Source organism: Salvia hispanica, chromosome 2, assembly GCF_023119035.1.
Source record: "Salvia hispanica cultivar TCC Black 2014 chromosome 2, UniMelb_Shisp_WGS_1.0, whole genome shotgun sequence".
Taxonomy (NCBI): Eukaryota; Viridiplantae; Streptophyta; class Magnoliopsida; order Lamiales; family Lamiaceae; genus Salvia; species Salvia hispanica.
Genome location: NC_062966.1, coordinates 13570528 through 13596799, shown reverse-complemented (window position 1 = coordinate 13596799; position 26272 = coordinate 13570528). Strand labels below are relative to the sequence as shown.

The window sequence follows — 26272 nt, the reverse complement described above, 5'->3', positions numbered from 1 at the left end:
TTAATCTAGTCAAGGAAGAATTTAGACAAGAGGCTCAGTGACGCATTGTAGACCTCTTGACCTTTTAAAACGCCTATTGGAATGTAAAGCGTGAGACTTGTGTTTGCGAAGATGTGCGTTGCACACATGGGTAATGAAGAGCTGAAAATGCTGGACGGAGTGAAAGAGTTGAACGAGAGCTTTATAGCTTAGAGAAGAAGAGATGAAGTTACGGTTACAAGAAGCTGAGAACTTAAGAGTGAGTCATTTGGAGTACGCCATGTGGTACAAAGAAAGAGCCAGAAGTTATGGCACGACAAGAATCTTGGGGTCAAAGAACTTCATGTGGAATGAAGGTGCTCCTTTTCCAATCCCGGCTCGAGTTGATGTCGGGGAATTGAAGTCTAAGTGGATCGAGTCCATATACCATCGTCGGCCTCCGCGCAAGCGGGCAGTGGAGATCCGAGGGAAGTGCCTCTAACTACGCTCACTTTTCTTGTTAATGGTCATAGAGTGAAATCATAGGGATAGCGTCTGAGTTGTGTGTGGATGAAGTTCCTTCTGCACTCTCTTATCGCCTAGACGGACGGAGGTATTCTCGTTGAATTCTGGAGTGGGAGTAAATGGTTGACAATTTTTTTGAAAATATGTGCTGAACCGGGGAATCCTCGAGGATACTCAAAGGAATTTGTAAATAGTTTAAGCTGCTTTTCAAACTAAAGAAAATCCAAAATAAATGGAGTATATACAATTTAAAATCTTCCAAAAATATTTTTGAAGCACCGACTCGAAGGGAGGCAGGTGCCCTTATATTCTAACCATGACCTAGGAGTCAGGCGTCTTCAATTCTTTAAGTATAAGAGTCATGAGTGAGGAAATGACTAGAGGAAGGAAACACGGAGAAGAAGTCAAGGAGGGATGGAGATAATTTGAATTTCAAATCTCATTATGTTATAGGAATTTGTACGGTTGCTTACATTACGCACATAGCCGTGCCATCTTTTCATGGAAAGGCAAGTCGCCTCTCTCTCCAATAATCCCAATCAACGAAAAAAAAAAAGCAGAAATTACTCTCCTTCTCTCTACTTTCGTTCTCTCTCTAGAACACGGAAACACCAACAGTCGACCCAGTTTTTGTGTCTACAATTTCGGATCTAACGGTAATGGATTCAACCCGACTCATAGGAAGTTCGCGACAAACGGTGTACGTGCTAACCATTTGTTGGCGAGTTGGCCAGAAGTGGGGAAGCGTCGAAGGAAAAAGGAAGTATAGCCTTGTTCCCTTGTTCTCCGCTAGCATAATGACATCCGCGCCGGCCATACTATCAACGGCGGGTAAAATAGGTCGGCGGCACAGCGGCGGTTCTCCATGAAGAAGGGCCTCGAGACTGGATCTCAACATGCGAAACCGTTTCACGGGAGGCGGAAGAAGGCGGTACGAACGGCCGGAGGATGACAGACAGACGAGCAGTGAGGAGCGAGAGGTGGAGACACGACGGCAAGGTGACGAAAACCACAGTTACGAGGGTAAGGAAGATGGTGAGGGAAACCCCATTATAAAGAATGAAACGTTATGGGAGAAACCCACTGTTGTGGAAAGTATTGTTGAGGGGGGAAACCCTGTGGAAGAGGTGGCGAGGAAACCCTGTGGAGAGCAGGATGAGACCCCAGCGATTTCGGGGGAGTGCGACACAGACGATGGAAGAGGGGCAACCCAGTAATGTCGGGGGAAAACCCATTTATATTGAGGGGCAACCCCGATGGTGGATGTTAGGGGAAACCCGGAAAAATTGATGGAACAAAACGAGATCTACATGTGGTAGATACTTAGGAGCCCGTTGAGGAAGAGTGAATTTGATCGTGGACTTGGTGGATGATCGGGAGGAAGGCAGACCCCAGACAGACAAGAGGGCAGAGAGAGGAGACGGAGCAGGAGAGTCTGCTCGACGAAGTTGATGACTTAGTTCTAGATCTGCGGAGGCAGAGGAATGTCGCCTGGTCAAGGAGGCGAGAAAAGGAAAGGCAGCGGCAGGCCTCGTCTGCGTCAGAAAGGCTCCCTCCTGCGTCAGGAGGTTGAGGAACCCTTTCCCCATTGACGAAGAAGATCCACACGCCGAGGAACAAGACAAGCCTACCCATAGACAGGCTACGAATCTGAGAATAATTTGGACGTCAAAGAGGATTTGGTGACTAAGGAGTAACACAAGAGCGATGAAAGCGGTCAGCCGATGAAAGGACCAGTTATGCAAAGGAAAGATGCGCGTCGGGGAAGATGGCTAAGTCGGGGCAGTCGTGACTTAAAATGATTGCATGTGAGGTGCCGGTGGACCTAGCAAGGGAGTTTTTCTCCACCTTCCGATTGAAGAACACCACTGATCTTGACGCGGACTCCATAACTTTCAGGATTTTCAATGAAGAACATGAGATGAGCATCCGGGAGTGGTCTTTGAAAATGGGGTTGTTCACCCAAGCCGAGGATGATGAGGGGATATGGAATGAGAGGATGATCGGTGTGCCGAAGAATACGCCGGGTTTCAAAGTTCAAACAGCATGGGAACTGATCACCCACTCCAAGGCGGGAACGTTTAAGTCCAGCTACTCCAAAGCCTCTCACATCGAAGATCGAATCCTCCGCTTTGCTCGGACGTTTATCAGCTACAACTTGATGGGAACCGCTAATTCAGCTCTTACAACTACCGACCTTTACTTCACTTGGTGCATGGCGAAGGGCGTGAAGGTGCACCTAGGTTATTGGCTGGCTCAAGCATGCCACCAAATGGCAAGCAACCCTGCTCGTCATATGTATACCTGCCACCTCCTCGGCGCCTACCTCCAGCGGAACATTGAAATGAAGATTGTCAAAACCGCTCCTTTGGTAGTCATGTGCGAACCCCCGGAGATTTTCAGCGTTGATTATTTTTTCAACAAGGGGTTGCTCTAAGCTCATGGCGCCAAGACCTTCTTCTACTCGATAGGAGACAAGGTAAAGGCGGAGACTGAAGAAGCTGAGGAGGCCATGCCAAGTGAAGATGTTGAAGAGCTGCGTAAGGATGTCCAGGATATGAGAAAGGAGATGCAATTGATGAGGAAAGAAATGGTGAAGGAACTTGGGGGGATTAGGAAGGAATTGAACGGAAGCCGGGAGGAAGTGAAGACCCTGAGGGGCAATATTGCGGATTTGGTGGAGCTTTCACTGAAGATGTTGAAGTGGTTGCAGCAGACACTCCCCTTGACCCAGTCGAAGGTAACTCCTGGGTCCAGCAGCGAAGTTAAGCAGCCCGTCCAGAGCAGTCCCTCCGTCAAACGACCACAGCAGAATCGCTCAAGCAGATGGTCTCTCCACCCGTTCCCAAGTAAGATAAGTGTATTCAATACAACATATGACACAAGTCTCACAATCCTTTATTTTGAGATATAACCAAAACACTTGTGTCATAAATTAACCAAATTTTCATTATTTAATTTGCTTACTGATAAGGCTAATTTCATGCATCGGTTATATAGTGAAAAACACTACATTTTGCTGGGTCTAACACAGTTTCTAAGCCAGGTGTGTGACAGAATCGCTAGATCCAGGAGATGCTGGAGGAAACGGTCTAGCGAAGGAATGAAGGAGAAGTGAGCAGAACTTAAGGAAAAGAAGGCTAGAAGAAGGGAGTCAATAGCTGAGGGCAACAAAGTCTATCTATACCTCGCTGGGCCCCACTTCAACGCCTATAAATAGAGGAGCATGCAACACACAATATATCACTTTTTACTCTTAGCTCACACACAACACACACACTTGGGAAATGAGAGTTTTGGGGTAGTTTAGATTTTAAGGGGTCCAATCTTCAGAGAAATTCCGGCGTAACACCGTCCGCGTGAGGGCGAAGATACAATCTATTTACTTTCGGTGTTTTTTGCACTCAATTTCGCTCGAACTTCACTTTTGGAAGTCGATTTGGTTGTTGATGTTACTGATTATCTATGCATTTCTTAGTTTTCGTTATATTTGTGATATTTCGTGTTGATCTACGTTGATCCTGCTGTTAAGAGTTTTTATTTCGGCAAGTTGCATGTTGATCTCTGTTCTTGTCATTTTTGGTGCTCGATCTGGGAATTTGGCTGTAGATCTGCGGTGTTGTTGTTGATCGGAGGTTGTTGGTTGAATCTGAAGTTATGAAATGTTTTTTTGTGGCTGGAGTTTTTGTCGGATGCTTGGATCCGGAGTGGATTTAGCGTCCGAGGTTGGATTTGAACAGGGGAAGTCGAGTTATGCATGAATTTTGAGTTTTCTGTTTACTTTCTATTTTGCTTCATCTAGCATCCGTAGATCTGTTTAGTTCTTAATTGTTCTTCATTAAATCGTTAAAACCCAGTCTGCTCTGTTCCGATTTCGCTCATACTGTTTCTTCTGAGTTTTTATGCAAATTGGTTGGAGAAGATGATGTCGTTGTTAGTTAGTACCTTAGTTAGTTGTTTTTCCAGCTTTTCGTCCGTACTCTGCTTTTTCAGTTATGGTCCCCACCGTCAGTTTATTTCCCCGATCTAGGTAATTAGAATAGTTTCTCAGATCTAGTGATTATTTCGGTTCTAGTTTACGTGCATGTTTTTTGTTGTTTCGCCTAGATCTAGCTGTTAGCGTAGCAGCTTAAAATTTCAAGTTTAAGTTTAATTTCCTCAACCCGAAAAAAATGCGTGGCAGCAGCCAACACAAAAACAATTTGCAAATCCTTGAGCATGATTATTACGCATCCGTCTCTGTGGGATCGATCCCTACTTCCCTGTGCTAGGTTTTAGTAAAGTGGTTGAGGGTTTTTGAAGGAGTGCTCTGTGTGTCCGACGACCAGGATTTCCCAACGACCAGTGAGTTCCTAGACCGTGTGATCTAGCGGATTTGCTGGACCTAGGAAACCTGTTATTTCTTTCTGTACACAATGACCACACACCAGTTCACGTCTCTTCATTTACTCCCTTTTGATTCAACATGTAAAGCTTCTAAATATGAAGTAACACAATCAAGCATACAAAGATTGTTATATGCACTTAAGGAAACAGTGCCCACAATACTAGAATTATTTGAAGGAAGAAGTTTACTATTTCTGAATGAACACGAAAATTCCAGTCTTTAATAACAATCTACAATGCCCAATATTCTATACTTCCACCCATTTGTCTTATCCCACATAGATGTATTTTTCACCATCAATTGACTTTTGGTAGCTCAGACAGCCTTGCATTGATAACCTTATGTGAGCAGTAGCACCAGAAACTACCCACCAAAATATCATTAGGGAGTGAAGCCAAATTAACTTCAGAACAGAACAAAACAAGAACTGTAACTTCCTTTGCACGCCATGTGTGACATTTACCATTCTTTTTTATATCCATATTTACCACAAAAGAAACAACTATCATTATCCTTATGTTGTTCCTTTTGTGATTAATCTGCATCCATAGCAGCATTCTCAATATACTTTTTCTTAACGCCCTTTACTTTATTTCTTGATAAACTGATAAGGCTAATTTCATGCATCGGTTATGTGGTGAAAAACACTTTATTTTCCTGGGTCTAACGCAGTTTTTAAGCCAGGTGTGTGAAGGAATCGCTAGATCCAGGAAGAGCTGGAGGCAATGGACTAGCGAAGGAAAATGAAGGAAAGTGAGCAGAATTGAAGAGAAAAAAATGGCTAGACGAAGGAAGTCAATAGCTGAGGGCAACAAAGACTATTCATACCTCGCTGGACCCACTTCAATGCCTATAAATAAAGGAGCATGCAGCACACGCAACATACATTATTTTGCTCTCAGCTCACACACCCACACACACACTTGGGAAAAATGGGAATTCTGGGTAGTTAAAGGTTTCTAGGGGTTCATCTTCGGTGAAAGTCAGTCGTAACGCCGTCCTTGCAAAGGGCGAAGATACAATCTATTTACATTCTGTTTTTGCACTTTATTCCGTCGAACTTCATCGTTTTGGAAGTCGATTTGGTTGTTGCTATTACCGATTATCTATGCATTTAGTTTCTGTCATGATGGTGTTTATCTCGTGTTGATTTACGTTGATTCTGTGTTTTTGAGGCTTAATTTCGGCAGTTAAATGTTATTCTCTGTTTTGGATAATTCTGTGCTTGATCTGGGGAATACGGTTGTGGATCTGTGTTGTTGTTGTTGATCGGAGGTTGTTTGGCGAATCTGTAGCTATGGGTATACTTTTGGTCGGAGTTTGTTTTGGATGCTTGGATCCGGAGTGGATTTAGCATCCGAAGTGTGGATCTGAACAGGGGAAACCGAGTTGTGCATGGATTTTGAGTTTTCTGCTTTCTTTCTGTTTTATTTCGTCTAGTAGTCGCAGATCTGCTTCGTTTTGAATTGTTCTTCGTTTAATTGTTTTAAAGCTAGTCTGTTTCGTTTCCGATTTGCGTTCCATTTCTGTTTTACTGAAATTTTTATGCAAGTTGATTGGAGAAGATGATGTCGCTGTTAGTTGGTACTTTAATTAGTTGTTTTTCAGCTTTTCATCCGTACTTTACCTTTTCAGCAAATGGTCCCCACCGTCAGTTCATTTCCTAGGTCTAGGTAATTTAAAAAACAGTTTCTTAGATCTAGTGGTTGTATTGCTTGATTTCCAGTTTACATGCATGATTTTTGTTCTGCCTAGATCTAGCTGTTAGCGTAGCAAACTTTCAACTCCAAGTTTAGTTTTATTTCCTCAACCCAAAAATGCGTGGCAGCAGCCAACCCAAAAATAGTTCTGAATCCTTGAGCATGTTTAATTACACATCCATCTCTGTGGGATCGATCCCTACTTCCCTGTGCTAATTTTAGTATACGTGGTTGAGGGTTTTTGAAGAGGTATTCTGTGTGTCCGACGACCGAGATCTCCCAACGATCCGTGAGTTCCTAGACCTTGTGATCTAGTGGATTCACTGGGCCTAGGAGACTTGTTATTTCTTACTGTGCACACAATCTAAACAAATCCAGAGCTTCATATACTGACCAAATGTGCAACACCAAATGCACAAACAATTCTTTAGAATTCAAGCTTAAGTGAAGCAACGTGAGACATTTTCATAATGTGCTCCCTTATGTTGCCCCTGCCCTTATATACTTTATTGAGATCAAGCATGCTTGTTTTAACCTTATCGTTTTTCGTAAAATGTTCCTTAATTTTGGCAAGGTATTCACTGGCCGTAGTGATATACTTTGATGCAGGGGCTCGAAAGGCTTCTGGGATGCTATACCTAATGATCAGTAGACTTACGCGATTCGAGTATTCCTACTTCTCGTAGTTTCTCCTTTGATAAGAAGTAATAACGTCCGTAGGAGAAGTAGGTTGCTCAATCCTTAGCGCGTAATCCAAATCCATGCAACCCAGAGCAATCAAAATATAATCTTTTCAATTCTTAAAATTGACCCATTCAACCCTAACATATTGTTCATGTTGGAAGAAACTGCCGAAGCCAACATCATAATTTTATAGAGAACAAAACCAAATTAATCGTCATGCTCACATCATAAAATTCAAATAAAATAGTAACATCTCGAGGTACCGACACAACATTCATACCAAATCTTTGGACAGTAATATGAACTTGTAAGTGATAACCTCTATGTAGTGATCAAACACTGACAATATGATCATGTCAAGTAATGTCCACCTTTGGGCATCACAATTACTTACACAAAAAAATGGATAATTGTCACCCATTTATCACCACAGGTATGTATGTATCTCGTGCCAAATAATAATCTTCCTTTGGGCCGACTAATATCCGCATTAAAATACACACACACTTCACCGTCCTAATATTCACAATAAAGAAGTCTAGACAAGAGAGGTTACTTTGGCAACGTCATGTTTCGACTAATCTAATTTGAATATTAGTAAAACATTATGAGGTTTCGAGCACAACATCCGCACCAAGTCTTTTTACAGTAATGTGAACTTGCAAATGGCAATCTCCTTATAGTGATCAAACACTGACAATAAAATCATGTCAAATAGTGTCCACCTTTGGGCATCACACTACTTACACGAAATCTGAATAATTGTCACGTATTTATCACCAAAGGTATGTGTGTATCTCGTGCCAAATATTAATCTTCCTTTGAGCCGAATAATATTCGCATTAAAATACACACATCTATAAAGGAACTTGAGATGCACCAAAATTATTGAATTTATAATTTTTAAACTAAATTCAAACGCTTGCAAGCAAGTCGTTGTTAACTTTTTTGGAGTACAGTGGCTAGCCAACGAGTCACTGGGTTCGCGTACCTCGCGAACTCAGTAAGTCGCTGAATCCTGACGGCCAGTCCAATAACTCCCCAGCAAATCGCAAATTGCTGACTCCTAATGGGATTCTTTATAATTTTTTCAAATTCAATTTTAGACAAAAATCGACAAAACCCAAATTTTGATGTTCCCAAGATCAAAACTAACAAACATAAATAGCCAAAAACAACGTCAAAACAACACGACAAATCCACAAAACATAAACTCTAAATTTTATAGATTCACATAAAAAGTAGGAGCGGAAATCCTAATATTTTTTTTTTCATAAATAAAAGAAATTCATGCTAAAACATAATCCAGTTCTCAAATCACCAAATCCGTATATACTAATATACCTAATCATTCTCGATGCAAACAATATAATCAAGAATTAAAAAATCAATTCATCATCAAAACCATAACATATGCAGCGGCGTAGCGGCGGTGAACTTGATTTTCATAAATCACCAATTCAAACAATTCACCAAAATATTCAGTATGTGTGCATAATGAAAATCACAAATAACCATATAACATGTGCATATCCAGGAAACATAATAATTTTAAAAAAAATTAATTTTGGAATCAACGTGAAGTTTCCAAAAGCAATTCACGGTACCGAGCGGACAATTCTTCATAAACAACCAAAACAATTCATGGTTAAGTGAATTATCAATCACGATATTCATAAATACGACAGCAATATGTAAACATGCCAAAATGCCCCAATAAAATCCATAAAATATAAACCCTAATTTTTATGGATTTACAAAATTAGTACTACCTCCGTCCACGAAAATTCGTCCCGGTTTGACCGGGCACGGGTTTTAAGAAATGTAATGGAAAGTGAGTTGAAAAAGTTAGTGGATTGTGGGTCCTACTTTTATACATTAGTTTTATAATAAAATGTGAGTAGGAATGAGTTAGTGGAATATGGGGTCCACTACCAAAAATAGTAAAAGTGAAATGAGACAAATTTTGGGGGACGGACGGAAATGGAAAAATGGGACAACTTTTCGTGGACGGAGGTAGTAACAATTAGGCCATCCACATCCCTGTCTCTTATCCGTCTTTTAATCGTCTCATCTCTTCACTATTCATGGGCCCCACTGCACTTTTCACCTCATCTCTTAACTAAGAGACAACACTTGCATCCCCCTACATCTCTTAACCATCTCATCCCTTAACTATTCATTCAATTTCATTTTTTATTTTTAATTCCAACAAATTCAATTAATAAAAACACACTTCATTAAATAAAATAAAAATTACAATTTAAAAGCCTAAAAAATAAAAAAATACATAATTTAAAATCCTAAAAAATAAAAAAATGCATAATTAAAATACTCTAAATTAAACTATAAAAACTACTCCGCCGGCGAATCATCCCCCGAAGTCGGCGGTGCACCCAAGTTAGATCGAGCCCGAATACCAAGTTGAGCTTTCAGATGCTCAATTCCGTCCATATGGGCTTCAAATTGGCAAGGATTCATTTTTGAAGTGTCAGCCATCGTGGCGACCAGGTACATGGACATTAGGCTGTTGTAGCCCGTGCCCGTGCCGGAGCCCGAGCCCGAGCCCACCAGGCTTGATTCGCCGCGGCCCCTCCTCCTCCCTCTCCCTCTCCCCCTCGTTCTCGCCGCCTTCGCCGCCTTGGTCCCTTGCGGCCGACGCCGTGAACCGAAAGAAGACCCCCCTGCATCATCGGTTAGTATGCCCTCACGTGAGGTGTTGCCTTCACCGCCATCACTAGACGAGTAGTGGCCACGCGCCGTGTGCTTCGTGCGTTTCAAGCCCGACTCGACACCGCCAGCCCACATTTCAAGGTGGTGGACTTACGACCAAACATCGACATGCTTGAAATCTTTACCGACGTCGTCTTTGAAGATCCGCAACGTCGCTCTCAGAATGTCGGCTCCACTGGCTCCGCTTTGATAATTCGCCTCTTTTGCCCTGTATATCGCGCAAAACTTTTTGACATCTTTGTCGGATCGGTCCCAATGACTGCGGAGCATCTTCACGTTGCGGGCAAATGTGTTCTTCGGCCTTCGTGCGTTGTAAACTTCGGTGACTTTTTTCCAAAAACACTTGTGGGTTTGTTGATTCCCGACGATAAGATCGTACGAGACGCTGATACAAGCGTAGTACAGAGCCAACGTCTCCTTTTGGCTGTATGGATGACGGCTGCTATTCCCCACAACCTCGTGGTCACCCTCTTCCTCCTCGGCATTGACGCCGATCCTGCCGGAGCCTCCACCTATTGCTATTGGCCAGTCGGGCAAAGTGAGTTCAGGCGGCAAAAAATTCTCCTGAATTTGGGATAATCCCGGATATTGCCTGTACCTCTGGGGGGAGGAGGGACGATAGTATGCATCCACATCCAAATGTGGTGTTTGGTACGCCGGCGGAGTCGTCGAGGCTTGGGTGCCCGGCGACGAACCGGGAGTACCCAAAAAGCTGTACATGCTAAGCCAATCGTCGAACGAGTTCAAGTCGAGCCCGCCGGAGCAGCCGCCGCCGCCGCCGCCGCTGGAGTTTCCTTCGCCGGAAATTTTTTCAACAATTGGAGAGAAAAGAATAGATGAGTGTAGTGTTTGTGTGTAAAATGGAGAATGGAAGAGGAATGGAGTATTTATAAAATAATAAAAGAAATTTTTTTTAAAAAAAATCGACCGTTTGGCAACGGTCATTTGACCGTTTAAAATTTTTTTTATTTTTTTTGAATTTAAATTTTTTTTTTTTTTACGTCATAATTCCGACGCCCACTCGCGGGCCGGCGAGTGGATGTCACGCCATCCGCCAGCGCGCGCCATGTGTGCCGCGCGCGTCGTCTCGCTAGCTCGAAGCCGGCCTCGCCGGCACGCGTCGCGTGACGAGATGTCGCGTCTCGTCGAGACGAGACAAGCGTCGCAACGCTGTCTCGATGCTGTCTCGTCTTGTAGAGACGAGACCGAGACAGCATCGCGTCTGCGATGCGGATGCCCTTAAAACCTTAATTCTCCTTTTCTCAATTCTAAGAGAATCATCAATAGAGTGGCTCTGATACCACTTGTTGGAATAATTGAAAGAACAATTACATAAAGCCCTCAAAGCTCTCTATGATGATTAACCGAGAACGACGGAGAAGGAGCATAAACTGTAGAGCGGAAGCGTACCTTGATCCATAAGGGATTGAAAAGCGGAATTGCTTTGCAGCGGCTATGGATCTTCTAAACGATCAGAGACATTCTTTGCGATAATCTGCCGAGAGAATACAGAGATATTGAATGTTCTTCTGACGTCTGGGGACCATAACCCTAGCTTATATTTATATTAATATAAACCCCTTTATTTTCTATTCGGTCCCCATCAAATAGAAAATCGCATATGGTATCTACACTTATTTCCATAATAAAATGAATACACTTTAGCCCAAATTTTAATATTTATTAGATCACTTTAATTGGACAACTGAAAGATAGTCATACACATTGAATTAGTCAAGCCTAAATTTCTAACTATATATAGACCACAAATTCCATAACTCATTTTAGTTATATTCTATTATAAATTTATACTCTAGGACTCAATCTAAAAAAATTCTCCTACTTATTTTTTAATTTTTAATACACATTCTCCAACTTGTTTTTTAATTTTTAATAGAAAATGAGTCAAAGTAAGACACATAACAAAAGATCAATGAGATCATAGTATATAAAAAATCAAAATCATAAAAATAAAAAATTATTTTTTGAAAAAAACTAATTTTACAAATACCTAGCCTTATTCTCAATTTTGCATAAAGTGTAGTTTTTGTTTTATTTTCATAATTGAATTAAAAAAGGGAAAGGAATGAAAGAATCAGAAAAATATTTGAAACACTAAAATCTAATTGTAAAATTTGAATAAATTAATAGTTTAATAACTACTCTCTCCATCCGAAAAAAACTGAATCATTCTTTGGGCGACATGAGATTTTATGCAACTTTATTTTATGCATTAAATGAAAAGAATAAAGGAGAAAGAGGGAGAGAGAATAAAGTAGAGAGAAAGAAGTTTATATATTTAGTAATAGATCATCTTGGTTGGGACAAACCACAAAGAAAAGTGAGTCATCTACGGAAGAAGTAATAAATAATCTCTTCATTTCCTCATAGTTGAGGCGAAATTTTCAGCACGGAGTTTAAGACAATGATGATTAGTGTGTTAAGTAGATAGATAAAAAAATATGAGAGATAAAAAGGTACAGAGAATAGAGAAGAGAGAATAAAGTAAGAGTGAGAAAAAATGTTAATTATTACTCCCTTCGTCCCACTCAAGATGTCCAAAATTTGAGTGGCACAGGAGTTTAGGAGGAGTTGTTAGTTGGAGTAAGTTAACAGAAAAATATACTTGAATATTTATTGAGGAGAGACGAGAGATGAATTTATTTAAAAATCTAGAAGATGGACATCTTGAGGGGGATAAACTAAAAAGGAAATGTGAACATTTAAGTGAGACGGATGAAGTACTGTATCTGGAAATGACTCAACTATGAGAGAACTTTCCAAAATGGAAAATGATTCAACTATGAGGGAACGGAGGGAGTAGATTTTAAAACTATAACGTAAAACAGAATTAATTTACAAAAGTTTAAGAATTTATAAATAAATATAAAAAATTAATCAAACAAATAAGTTTTGGAATTAATGACTCTGTCATGACATGATTCAGCCAAATAAAACATGGCTTCAGAGCCTCAGAGGTGGAGTATATATTTGTTCTTAGTATTTTATATTTCGAAATTAGTATATAAAACCAAATTCCATTTGGTAGCTTAATTACATGATTCAAGAAGGGTATTCTTAAACGGGGACTGTCAAATGACAATGTAAATTACACAACGCCCTTATAATGAGATATGAACAAGCCATCAAGATATATAGAGCCGTAGGGGCTCATATATTATGATATAATCACTCATAAAAGTTTGGACCTCGCGTGGATACAGTTCATCATTTTTTTTCTATGGGACACTGTAGGTTAAAACTCTTAAAATCTTGTTCCACATCGGTTTGCTAACGATCCTAGCTCATCTGTATAAGTATGAATAATCCTTCCACTTACAAGATCTTTTAAGGGGGTCTTGTAAGGGGTGAGTAACTCATTTCTAATACCGCGGTTAATACTCTTTCACCTATTCACCTTAATAAAAGAAATTTGTTCTAGTATTTTTTAAATGTACTTGATCCTACTTTGATGTAAGCTCTGCTTGAAAAATATCCTTAAATATATAGAACTTTTTTATATAGTATTCTGAAGGATCTAATTTAAATGTTTAAAACTCTATGAGAACTAATCCTCTTTAGTTTTATCAATTCAACGATGATGAGAAGTTGGACAAACACTAGTTTCAAACATAGTGGAGTCTTGTAATTTCAAATTTCTAGTGTTGATATAATTTTTCTGTATAAATTTCATTTAATTTCTGTATTTTAGAGTTATGTGCTTGATGCCAAGCACCAAAAAGTAGTATATCCAATAAATTACCAATATCATTATATTGTTTGATAAACCCAACTCAAAAAATAACTATTTAGAGCTTGATGCCAAGCTGAACTCATTGGATTGTAATGCACCTTGAAAGAATTCGATCAACCAAAGCGGAGTAGTATTTAATTTTGCACAGTGAAGATTGCACAAGTACCAGTGGACTACTAAATCCAGCTGTATATGATTTGTAAAATATAAAAGATAATGTAGTCTCTTATATTTGACGACAAATTCGCAAACATATCAATAGGGAGTAAGTTATTACTCTCAGACTAATACTTTATAGTTTCCTACTTAAAAAAATATAGTCCTATTTGTGGAGGATGTGAGTTCTAATGACAAATTTATAAAATAAAAAGGAAGGAGAAAAAGTAAGTAACTAAGAAAAATATAGAGAAAAAGTAAATAAAATATGAAATAGAAGAAAATAAGTAGATAAAATATGAGAGGAAAATTTTTTATTTTTGGAAATGGGACTATTTTTTTTATAGATATTCCAAAATTATAAAATGAAACTATTTTTTTTTATAAATGGAGGGAGAACTTAACATAGAACTACAAACATAAAAGGTTTGTTCAGATAAGAATGTATTTATGTGTGTGAAAAGATTGATTTTTGAAAGTCCAGCTAGTTATCTTATGTACTAGTATGAAAATTAAAGAATGGAAAAACAAAAGATGAACTTGGAGAGGAAGAGACAACACAATACTGTATATAAATAGCAATTTGTCGCATCGAAAATAAAAGTAAAGACGAAAAAAGATGATAAATACAATTAATATAAGCCCAAGATCTTTCTATTTCCCATCGCTCTTATCCATATCTCCTAGTCTCGTTGTGCTTGTATTACAATTCATACTATTGATAATAATGTAGGTATGCTAGATGATACTTGCTCCCGCTGCCATTACTAAGTACTAGTAACAACTTCTAATGTTACAACAATATGAAATATTTAAGAAAAAAATCATTATGGCTAGAAAGTAAAGAGGCGTATGTAAGATTATTTTGGACAACTTTTTATACTCGAAATATAGTACTGTAGTAATAAATCTGAGACATTAACTTTGTTTAGTAGTAATAACTACTATCTCCGTCCCCGAAAATTTGATACAGTTTACTATTTTGGTCCGTCCCTGAAAATTTGATACACTTCACTTTTACCATTTTTGGTAGTGGATCTCATATTCCACTAACTCATTCCTACTCACATTTTATTATAAAACTAATACTTTAAAAGTAGGACTCACATCCTACCAACTTTTTCAACTCACTTTTCATTACATTTCTTAAAACCCATGCCGGATCAAAGTATAGCAAATTTTGGGGGACGAAGATAGTAATAAGTAATACTCCTCACTTCATATCATTCACTTCCTATCATTCAAGATATCCACTTTCCCATTTATTTCACTCAACATATCAATTTTCAAAAATAAATCTCCCTCTTCTTTTTTTTTCTCATTAAAATATTTAATATAATTATTTTTTCTTTATTTTCTCTATCTAACATTTTTTTTTTAAAATCCCATATCAATTAAGAATATAGGCATTTTAAGTGGGACTTAATGCGTTATATTGCTAACTATTTATATTACTAACTCTGCTAACTCATCAATGCTGTGTACGGTGATATTAAAATGTCTAACACGTAATATCAACACATTATATTAAAATTAAATAAAATGATGTGTTTACATTTCATTGTAATCGTATTGTAATCACGCCCCTAACTTATTAAATATGATCGTGTGTATGAAGATGAGAGTATATAGGGGGATTCCTTAAAGTCGCACCAGTGAAATTCAAATCTTACACGGAGACCATTTTTGTCGTCTAGTTCTTTTGTGTGCAGACTGCAGAGAACACAGGTGGTGTTTGTATTTTGTGGTGAGAAAGACGCGGCGATAATCTTCATCCTCCCTCCGCCACGTAACCCCGACACGTGTACTCATGCATGGCGCGTCCGAAGCATATCTCCAGCAATATATATAACCACACCAACAGCAACACACTCACACTAAAACACACAAAATGAGTTATAAAGCCATCTGTTTAGCGTTGCTGCTTGCCACTGCCACAGTGGCCCTGGCATCCCAGGATCCGGAGCTGCAGCAGTGCAAGCAACAGTGCCACTCCCAGCGCCACGCCGACGACAAGCAGATTCGACAATGCGAAGACCGCTGCGAGGATTACCACCGCAACGACAGGAGCCCCATCCAGAAGCTGCGCGAGTGCAACAGAGACTGCGAGCGCCGCCAGCAAGAGGAGCGCCGGCGTGAGGACTGCCAGAGGCGCTGCCAGGAGAGGTACGAGAAGGAGACCCAGAGCTACGACCAGAAATATCAGAAGCAGACCACCAACAACCCCTACGTGTTCGAGGATCGCCATTTCGTTACTGGAATGCAGACGCAGCACGGCCGCCTCCGCATTCTCCAGCAATTCACGGAGAGGTCTGATCTGCTCCGCGGGATCGACAACTACCGCGTCGCTGTGCTTGAAGCGCAGCCGCAGACGTTCATCGTGCCTTCGCACTTGGATGCCCAAATCCTTGTGTTTGTTGCCAGAGGTAATTAATTACTACTCTATCAAATAGTGGTTTATAATTTCATGATTTGAATGTTGCTAATTTTTGTGTAATTATGAGCAGGGAGGGGAGCAGTGAACATGGTGCGCGAAGAGAGGAGAGAAAGCTTCAACATCAAACAAGGGGATATATTCAGAATCCACGCTGGAACGACGACGTATTTGGTCAACCGGGACAACAATGAGAGACTTGTCCTAGTCAAACTCATCCAGCCTGTTAATACTCCCGGCCAGTTTGAGGTCTCAACAACTTCCAAATATCCTTGTTTAATAGTAGCTTGGATTTTGATTCATATATTTATATTTTTGGTTTTTATCCGTAGCAATTCTACGGAGCTGGAGGGCAAAATCCCGAATCATACTTCAAGGCCTTCAGCGATGAAATTCTTGAAGCTGCTTTCAATGTGGATGGACAGAGGGTGAAGAGGCTATTCGGGCAACAGAGACAAGGAGCGATCATCAAGGCGTCGTCGGAGCAGATACGCTCGATGAGCCAGCACCAAGAAGGCGGCATCTGGCCGTTCGGCGGGGAGTCAAAGGGCACTCACAACATCTACGACCAACGCCCCATCTACAACAACAAATACGGGCAGTACTACGAGGTCGAGTCCTCCCAATTCCGTCAGCTACGCGACCTCGACATCGCCATTTCATTCTCCAACATGTCCCAGGGTGCCATGACTGCTCCCTTCTACAACTCCAAAGCCACCAAGATCGCTGTGGTGGTGGAGGGCGAAGGCTACTTCGAGATGGCATGCCCCCACCTCTCCCAATCTCAGTCACAGAGGCAGAGGCAGAGGCAGAGCCGCCGCAGCGAGGAGGAGGAGGAGGAGGAGGAGTCTTACAGGCCGCGTGGTGAATCCACCACCAGCTACAAGACGGTCCGGTCCCGGTTGAGGACTGGCACCGTGGTGGTGGTGCCGGCGGGTCATCCTTTCGTGGCTGTTGCTTCCAACAACCAGAACCTACAGATCCTGTCCTTCAAAGTGAATGCTGACAACAACGAGCAGTTCACTCTAGCAGGGAAGAGGAATGTGATGAACCAGCTGGAGAGGGAGGCCAAGGAGCTGGCGTTCGGGATGCCGGCGAGAGAGGTGGAGGAGGTGCTCCGTAGCCAGAAGGAGGAGTTCTTCTTCGAGGGACCAGGGCGGAGAGCCGACGCATAAGGCCGTTAGAGGCTGCCGGAATTTTGAGCTTGGAAGTTGATGTGTGGTGTGTAAATTTTAGTGTGGGAAACTACTACTCTGTATATGTAAGATCCACATGAATAAAAACTCTGAGCTCCGGCATCTCTTTGCTTTATTTACTATGTTCTCATCTACTATCCCACATCAATCAATAATTCGTTTTACAAGATTGTTGTTGCCCGAATGCGCGTACCGCCTCTGGCCATTGCCCGAATGCGCGTAGCGCCTCTGGCCATAGAGGGATAGGTTGTGCTGTAACGAGCCTGAGTTCAAATTCGGTTGTTGTGTAGTTGCTTCCATATCTCAGGTACAAGTGCGAGGTCTTAGGAGATGGACTTCTGACATCTAGTGGGTTAAGATCTCCTTTTTAATGGGCCAGTGGTTAAGGCTTCTTCTTTAACGGTTTACTTTGATTTAACCTTCTCATATGACGTGGGTCGTAGTGTGGGGCCGGAAATCGCTTTTTTTTGCCGCAATAATTCGTTTTATAGATATTTTTTATTTGGGCATTTTATAGTGTAGAAATATCTTTTTGGATAAAAAGTTAACACAATTTTAGTTTTTCCTCTCTTGTTTGATTAGTTCTAATTTTAACATCAACAAAATTGCTAAATATTGATTTAACCAATATAATAATGATGCCAAAACTTAATACAAACAAACTAAAAATAACTCTATGTATAGAGATTGATAAAAAGAAAAAAACCATTTCTTATATAAAAAGAAAAAAACCATTTCTTATAGGAGTACTAAACTAAGGCTAAATATCTCTTAAATTCGAGTGATCAACCATCTAAATTATGCTATGTAGCAGATCTTAATTTATGATTTAATTTATGCGGGAAGGGTCAGTTAGGAAATACTTACTCCTTCCATCTGGCATTAGGAGTCCCGGTTGACCATTTTCATCCTTCCAGCGTTAGGAGTCTCGGTTATACATTTTCATAAAATTTGAAATAAAAAAAAAATATAAAATAAAATACTAAAAAGCACAAGTAAAAACACATTCAAAGAATAAAATAAATAATAATGCAAATGGGTCCCACATTCTATTATCACACACTCCAATTATTATACACTCAAACATTTCTTAAAATCCGAACCCAATTCAACCGGGAGTCCGGGACTCCTAATGGCGGACGGATGGAGTATATTTTTTTATGGTTATGGAAGAATCTACCATGTTGTAGAATCATTGTTATAATTTTGTGTAGGGGTGGGTAGGTACAGTATACCTTACCGAAACCACCATACCGCGTTACCTTACCAAAGTTTTCGATATACCGAACTTCGGTATGTCTTATTTTCGGTATGACGAATTTCCATACCGATGTCGTACCTCATTTTCGGTATATCGTACCGAAGTTCGGTATACTTTACTTTTTCGGTATGCCTGACTTTTCAACATCAATTAAAATAGAAAATTAGAGTATTTAGAATATTACTTATATTTTATAATTTTAAAAATAAATTAAATATAATTTATTCATAAATATATTTATATTTCACAATAGATTTTATAATAAAAAAATATATAAAATATATTTTATATATAATTGTGTTTATATTTTTGTGGCATATACCTTAGTTTACGGTATATACCTTAGTTTACGGTATATACCGAATTTTGATATGCAACGGTATACCGCGGTATTTGAAAATTCATACCGTTACCTTACCAGAATCTTTCGGTAAGGTATCATACCGTTCCGAAAGTCACGCTATACCGAAAATTCGGTATTTTCGGGTTTTTTCGGTACGATAAGACCGATATTTCGGTATTTTTCCCCAGCCCTAATTTTGTGTGCACCTGCTACATTTTTATAATTTTGTGAGCCCGCATGGACAGTGCAGTTGATTTCGGAGGGACAGAATTGCAACATTGTTATAATTAAATTTGTGATATTTTGAAACTTTAATGTCACATGTAACCTTTCGATTGCTGACGATAATCTAAAAATATCCTAAAAAAGTTAAATTTCATGAAGTGTTAATGTTAGATATAATTATTTTTCACACATCATATATCAAATTAAAATTAATTATTAATACACACGGAATTTTTTTTAGTTTGTGTCTATTTAGGCCAACGTACAATATAAAGGTGAAAAACCGTAGTATATGTTTTCAAATTTGTGCTGATGAAAATGATATTAGTCATATACCAACAACTTACATATTGATAAACTCTTTTGTAATGATATAATGACCCATAATTTAATGTATATAATGATTTAAATTCAGTGTATATAATTCTAAAAGCATGTTTACTTGTCAAGTCAGTGTTAAGGGTGAGCGAAAAAAATGAAATCTGAATATTCGAACTGAATCAAATCGAAAATTTGAAATTCGGTTCGGTTTTTTCAGTTTTTAAAATATAAATTTTTTTGGTTTTGTTCGATTCGGGTGAAAAAAATCGAATAACCAATAAACCAAATTATATTTTAAATAATATATATATATATATAGTCTCATTATCCACAAATCCATTCTTAAAGACCGAACCACCAAACCCTACCAAATTAGGGCTTTTAGATCTAGTTTTATATGGATAAGATACATAAATTTATAAATTATTTTCGCCTTCATCACGAGCCTATTTTAATTCATCTGAAGGTAAATAAGTCATACTAACATGTTACGAAGATTTAACTTCGTTCCAGAATATATTACTTCATTCTAGTAGGTTAATACTTCATTCCAGTAGGTTTTTACTTCATTCCAGTACGTAAATGTGGTTTCGCCGTCGCGTGCCGTTCTTTCTCTCTACAATATCTATCACCAACGCCATGGCGCTAATATGGTTTAATAAACACATGGAATAATGTAATAAATTATTGGAATGAAGGATGTGTAGAAGCATTTGAAGTATAGAATGAAGTAATAAACCTATATAATGAAGTAAAATGGGCTTGTAATGAAGCCGAAAAAAATTTCACAGCAGCACATCTCATAAAAAAAACTAGATCTAATGGCCCAGATTTAGTCTCTAGTTCGGTCTTTAAAATTGGTTCGACATTGATCACAACTATATATATATATATATAGGGATGTATTCATATCCTTTTTCTAATTATTGTTCTTTTTTCTTCTAAATCCTAGCCCACGATTTTGATGATCTAATGGCTGATTTTTATGCCACATGGATTTAATAAATTAATCAAAAAAATTCGAAAAGGGCACTTAGGGGAGTAGGTAAAAATCGGCAGTTATATCATTTCCATGATTCACGCCTTCTGTTCCATATTTACATAGCTTTTATTTCTTTTCCTTTATTAAATCACAATATGCTTATTTCTTTCTATAATTCATCGATTTTACTCAAATTCTAACTATTATTTCGCTAAAAAATATTGGAGAAAGAGCTTAGTAAAGGCAAGAGGAAAGCTTGATGTGTTTTGTACCTAAAAAATTAGTTTTCGTCTTGTATTCAGTTTTATTATTTGTTTCGTTGTCTTAGTTTTATTATTTCTAGCGCTGTGAACATTTTATGCATAATAAATTTGGATTTTTCGGGAGTTAATGTGCATTATCGAATAATAGCCTTGCATTAATAATGATTTTCTGTGCATTACTCCCTTTTTTTATACCATTATTCCACTACTTTGTTAGCGTGCTAATCGAATAATAGTCTTGCATTAATAATGAATTTTTGTGCATTACTCCCTGTTTTTATACCATTATTCCACTACTTTGTTTACGTGCATTATCGAATAATACCTTTGCATTAATAATGATTTTCTGTGCATTACTCCCTTTATTTATACCATTATTCCATTAATTTGTTAACGTGCATTATCGAATAATAGCATTGCATTAATAATGATATTCTGTGTATTACTCCCTTTATTTATACCATTATTCCATTAATTTGTTAATGTGCATTATCGAATAATAGCCTTGCATTAATAATGATATTCTATGCATTACTCACTTTATTTATTCCATGGCGGGCCAAGTAGAAGTTCCTCAAAATCCAGGGAATAATTTATCCATTATCACTTTACTACATCACACACTAGTAGCAAAATATGCTTCAGTTATCAGGTGATATCTACGGTTCAAAACAAGTCGTCCTTTGACCAAATCAAAATAAGTTATCCAAAAACAACAGTCTTAAAGTTAACGTCAATAGCGTTTCTAATGATTACTCTTGCAATCAATCCAACCGCTCTTGAGCAAACTCAACCCGACGCTGCTTAGATGCTGTCCAGAATATGAAAAAGATATGAATTAGAACAAATAATGTATACGTTACAGCAAATAATGCACCACATCTATTAACCGATGTACAGAACAAAATATTTAATGTATAAACCAAATTATACTAAACAATTACTTCCTATACTGCAACCTATACCACAAAGTGCAAAAAATAGCAATTTCTCAATGAACACAGAGTTCGAATCCAATGAAATGGACAATAATGTACAAGAATGATAAAATAATGCATCACCTTCACTGGGTTCCGGTTGGCTTTTGTACGGCCGGCCTCTTTTAGTCATTCTATATCTGCGCAACAATATTGACGAAATCAGTGATGTTTCAACCATAAATCAGTGAGGTTTCAACCATTTAATGACGAACAATGTAAATATTGGTCAGAAATCCACTATACACTTCCATATAGCTTACAACCCTAAATCAAATGCCCACAATTTCATCTTCTCCACAAAAAAAAAGACATCTTTTGTGCATCGTTCCAAATCGAAAGCTAATGGATGAAAACCAAGCTATAACTCACAACATAACTTAATATACCCAGAATGAACATAACCCTTACTATTATGGTCGCAATTTCATCTTTTTCAAGAAAAACGAGCAAAATAATTTTGTGCATTATTTCCAATCGAAACTCAAAGGAGAACAAAAACTGTGAATCGGCTACTGGTTGTGTTTGTAAACGTCGCCAATCGAGGTTTAGTAGTGTTTCTACCTAAAAAATATACTGCAAACACACACCTTTTTTATGTCCAGGAGATGATTCGACTATCAACCCACACCACGAACCAAAACAGCAGCTTTTGTGAGATAGAATCGGCGGTCGACGGCGATTTGACGGCGGAAATCGTTGCTGAATTTGAATTCGAGTGGAAGAGAGCGGCGGCTAGGGTTTCTCTTGTTTTTGAATTAGGGGAGAAATTGGGTTGAGAGAATGTTGATGGGATGGAGTGAGAGAGAGAGAGGAGATGAAAGGTCAATGAAAATGCTGCGTAAATATCGCACCTTCCGTTTTGAAACGTCTGGGTTAGTATGTTATTTTACTGCTTTACCCTTATAATGCACGAAAATGAACGAATAATGCAATACGGAATAAGATTTGTCCTTTTAATCTAGTCCATCCATTCCATCAATCTAATGGTTTATATTAAGAAGAGAAAAGACACTAAGGGTGTAATAGGACCCTAATGCTCCCCTATATATATATATATATATGGAGCATTAAAGTCCTTACACCCCCTTAGACTTAAACTTAACACTAATATCAGCCATTGGATGTATACATTTGATGGTTCTGATTAAAAGGACCGCACTAGGGGTGTCGAAACGGGTACCCGCGGGTACCCGCACCCGACGAGTCGGGTACCCGCACCCGACTTTGGCCGAAAACTTTGTCCCGATACCCGTCCCGCAGTGAGTCGGGTATTACCCGATACCCGAGTCGGGTATCCCGCACCCGACACCGCGGGTACCCGACCCGAAGCCAATTTTTTTTTTTTTTCCAAATCTTCTTTTTTTTATTTATTTGTATAGTTTATAATATTTTACAAAATACTACTTGTTGAATGTAGTAGATTCTCGCTTTAACCCTTTAACTTTATTAATTAATTTTGCTGAGAATTGAGATGAAGCATGCAATGTAATTGTAATATTTGATTCTCTGCCTTCGTGTGTTTCCAAAATTTTAAGTTAAAATGCTTAATTTCCCCTTCTATATTGTTTACATACTGTTACTAAGGAATTAAAAATTTATATTTTTTAAAAAAAAACTGAAATATATGCTTCAAATTTTCATGTTACAAATTACCACCTGTAAATATGTAAACTCAAATTCAATTAGAATGCCAAAAAATCCAAACTCCTAAATTCAAATCACCATTCAAACAACTAAATATGAAAAATTAACAAAGTAACCAACAATGTCTCACTTTCATCAAAAGTAGTAAATACTTATAACCAAAAGTCACCAAATATTAAAATTAAAAATATAAAATATAAAATATTAATATACATATCGGGTATGTCGGGACTAACGGGTTACCCGAGCGGGTATCGGGTATACCCGATACCCGCAAAATCCAAAATAGTCATACCCGATGCCGCCCCGTTACCCGACTCCATCGGGTATCGGGTACCCATTACCCGACGGGTATCGGGTCGGGTTCGGGAATACCCGTTACCCGCTACCCGTTTCGACACCCCTAGACCGCACTACATTATTCTACTTGTTTTGTACATTAAAAGGGTAAAATCGGAATCACACACAAATGTCAATCAGTTTTAAAATTGCATATCCCTGATTTTAGGGAGATTAATTGCACCGATACATTGCCCACTATCTCACAATCAAATCTCTCTCACATCGCTTCTCCCTCACTTCTTCTTCCAAAAAACCCTAATCGCCGCTCAGAAGTCGAATAGCCTCCAGTAAAAGTCAATTCAATCCCCGACGACGAGGCCACTGGTTAGATGCAGAAACTGGACTACACCGGAACTGTTTCAAGGTTAATATCTTTTGGTTTCATACTGTTTTCTAGGATTTATGTTATTACTTAATTCTTATACACAATTTTCGTGTACTGCAGTATCAGTATCAGTGGTTCATCAGTAGCATAAGCTTTTGGACATGCCACTGGTCAGATGCTTCCTTGTCTATTAGCTTTTCCTATGCCTGCTCGTACGGTTCCACTTGTAGATACAATTGGTGTTCTCGGTGAATATTTATTATTGTAGAACATGTTTGATCCTAATTCAGAGTTATGCGGTGGGAAGAATTATATATGCCGCATTATGGTTGTTTTGGAATTTTTTTTAAACATTCTGGATAATATTCAAACTAAATTTTACCGCAATCGAGCCAGATTTTGATATTGATATAAAGGAAGACGTCCAGGAGGAATGTTCAAAATTTGGGAGATTAAAACACATCTATATAGAAAAGTAAGTGATGCATCATACCTCCCAATATTTCTTGTAATTAAACTTGTTTGTTCCTTTTTAGTACTTTTTCCTTCTCAAGTCAAATGGTTAGAAAAGTGACTGATCTTTGCAATTGGTACATTATTGTTGCTATTGTGATACATTACTCTGTGTTGTATGTTGTATTTTTACACATATTAGGTTACATTATTTAGTGTAATATTTACATTATTTGCAACTGATGTGCTACATTATTATGTGTTATCGTATGTAAGTTACATTATATGCTTCGTGAAAGTACATTATATGCTTACCTTAGTCTTAGAAACATTACTTAGGCAAATGGGTACATTATGTGCTACTACTGATACATTACTCTATATTGTAGCAGTCTTTGTTGTATTATTACACATATTAGTTTACATTATTCAAAATGTTATTTACATTATGACTACATTATTCAGTGGTATAATATGTTGTGTGTGATTAGTTCGCTTGCTAAGTTACATTATATGCTTCGTGTAAGTACATTATATGCTTATATTAATATTTGAAACATTATTTAAGCAAATGAGTACATTATTTTCTACTACTATGATACATTACTCTATGTTGTAGTAGTCTTTGTTATATTATTACACATATTCAGGTTACATTATTCATGATGTTATTTACATTATTTGTTATTGATGTGCTACATTATTCAATATTGTAGTATACTATCGGACATTAGTTTGTTTGCTAAGTTACATTATATGCTTTGAGAAAGTACATTATATTAACGTTTAAACGAATCAATGTATATATTTCTTAATAGGTACAAGGAGGCCTAGAGTCGGTTACGATGACATGCCCATTGCATTAGCGCACCGGTTGTGGCAAGAAAGGCGAGAAGAAATGGAGGACCGAACTTAGTTCTCATCCCGTAGAGTTAAGATATCACTAGGGCTAGGGCATAGTACCAACTCAGATATCAAAGTTCGTGTTTATACATACATCAAATGATTTTATTCGTACATTAATTACTGCAACCTTTTGAGTTGTCTGTGACCCATGTTATTTACATTACACAAACACAAATTGTACATTATAAATAAACTATAAAATTCTTGGTGATTCATGCATAAGAAAGATTGTGATAAAAACAACACTAATGGATCAATAATATAATCACAATGTTACCGCCTAAAATTAGATGCATAATTTGTGTATAATTTAATTAAATATTCGTATAAGAATGCTGCAAATCACGAAGAATGAAATGAATAAGGAAAATTCTTATAAATAATTAAGAAAAAGAAATCATATCATCCTTTCTATGTGGATTGTGGAATACGATTATTAAAAATAAGATAGGTGATTAAATTTGGTAAAAATATTACTTAAATATTGTCTATGGACGGTAGAGGCCGACATTAATTTTACCAAAATAAATCAAAGATACGAGTTTTTTAAGATATAAGTTTCAATAAAGGAAAATTTGGTAAAAATATTACTTAAATATTGTCTATGGACGGTAGAGGCCGACATTAATTTTACCAAAATAAATCAAAGATACGAGTTTTTTAAGATATAAGTTTCAATAAAGGAAAATAAATCAAAGAT

At 38.1% G+C, this 26272-nt stretch overlaps 1 protein-coding gene and 2 long non-coding RNA genes across 4 annotated transcripts; 2 read left to right on the top strand and 1 right to left on the bottom strand.

Annotated features, from left to right (window-relative positions):
* The first annotated feature begins 15763 nt into the window (after nucleotides 1-15763).
* On the top strand, nucleotides 15764-17642 carry LOC125205432 (vicilin Cor a 11.0101). The gene is made up of 3 exons (XM_048104357.1): nucleotides 15764-16323; nucleotides 16405-16580; nucleotides 16664-17642. Exons 1-3 carry the CDS (start codon nucleotides 15789-15791, stop codon nucleotides 17504-17506), a joined length of 1554 nt encoding a protein of 517 aa, XP_047960314.1. The 5' UTR covers nucleotides 15764-15788; the 3' UTR covers nucleotides 17507-17642.
* A 4007-nt stretch (nucleotides 17643-21649) lies between these two features.
* Nucleotides 21650-22570, bottom strand: LOC125204654. The gene is made up of 3 exons (XR_007173607.1): nucleotides 22490-22570; nucleotides 21984-22039; nucleotides 21650-21733 (listed from the first exon to the last, which is right to left on the bottom strand). It is a non-coding gene; the product is annotated as an uncharacterized LOC125204654 (long non-coding RNA).
* A 1504-nt stretch (nucleotides 22571-24074) lies between these two features.
* Nucleotides 24075-25712, top strand: LOC125207930. 2 transcript variants are annotated; one of them, XR_007174032.1, is made up of 4 exons: nucleotides 24075-24252; nucleotides 24334-24383; nucleotides 24610-24688; nucleotides 25485-25712. It is a non-coding gene; the product is annotated as an uncharacterized LOC125207930 (long non-coding RNA). The 2 variants fall into 2 exon arrangements; XR_007174033.1 differs by having other exon boundaries at nucleotides 24334-24461.
* Nucleotides 25713-26272: the final 560 nt, after the last annotated feature.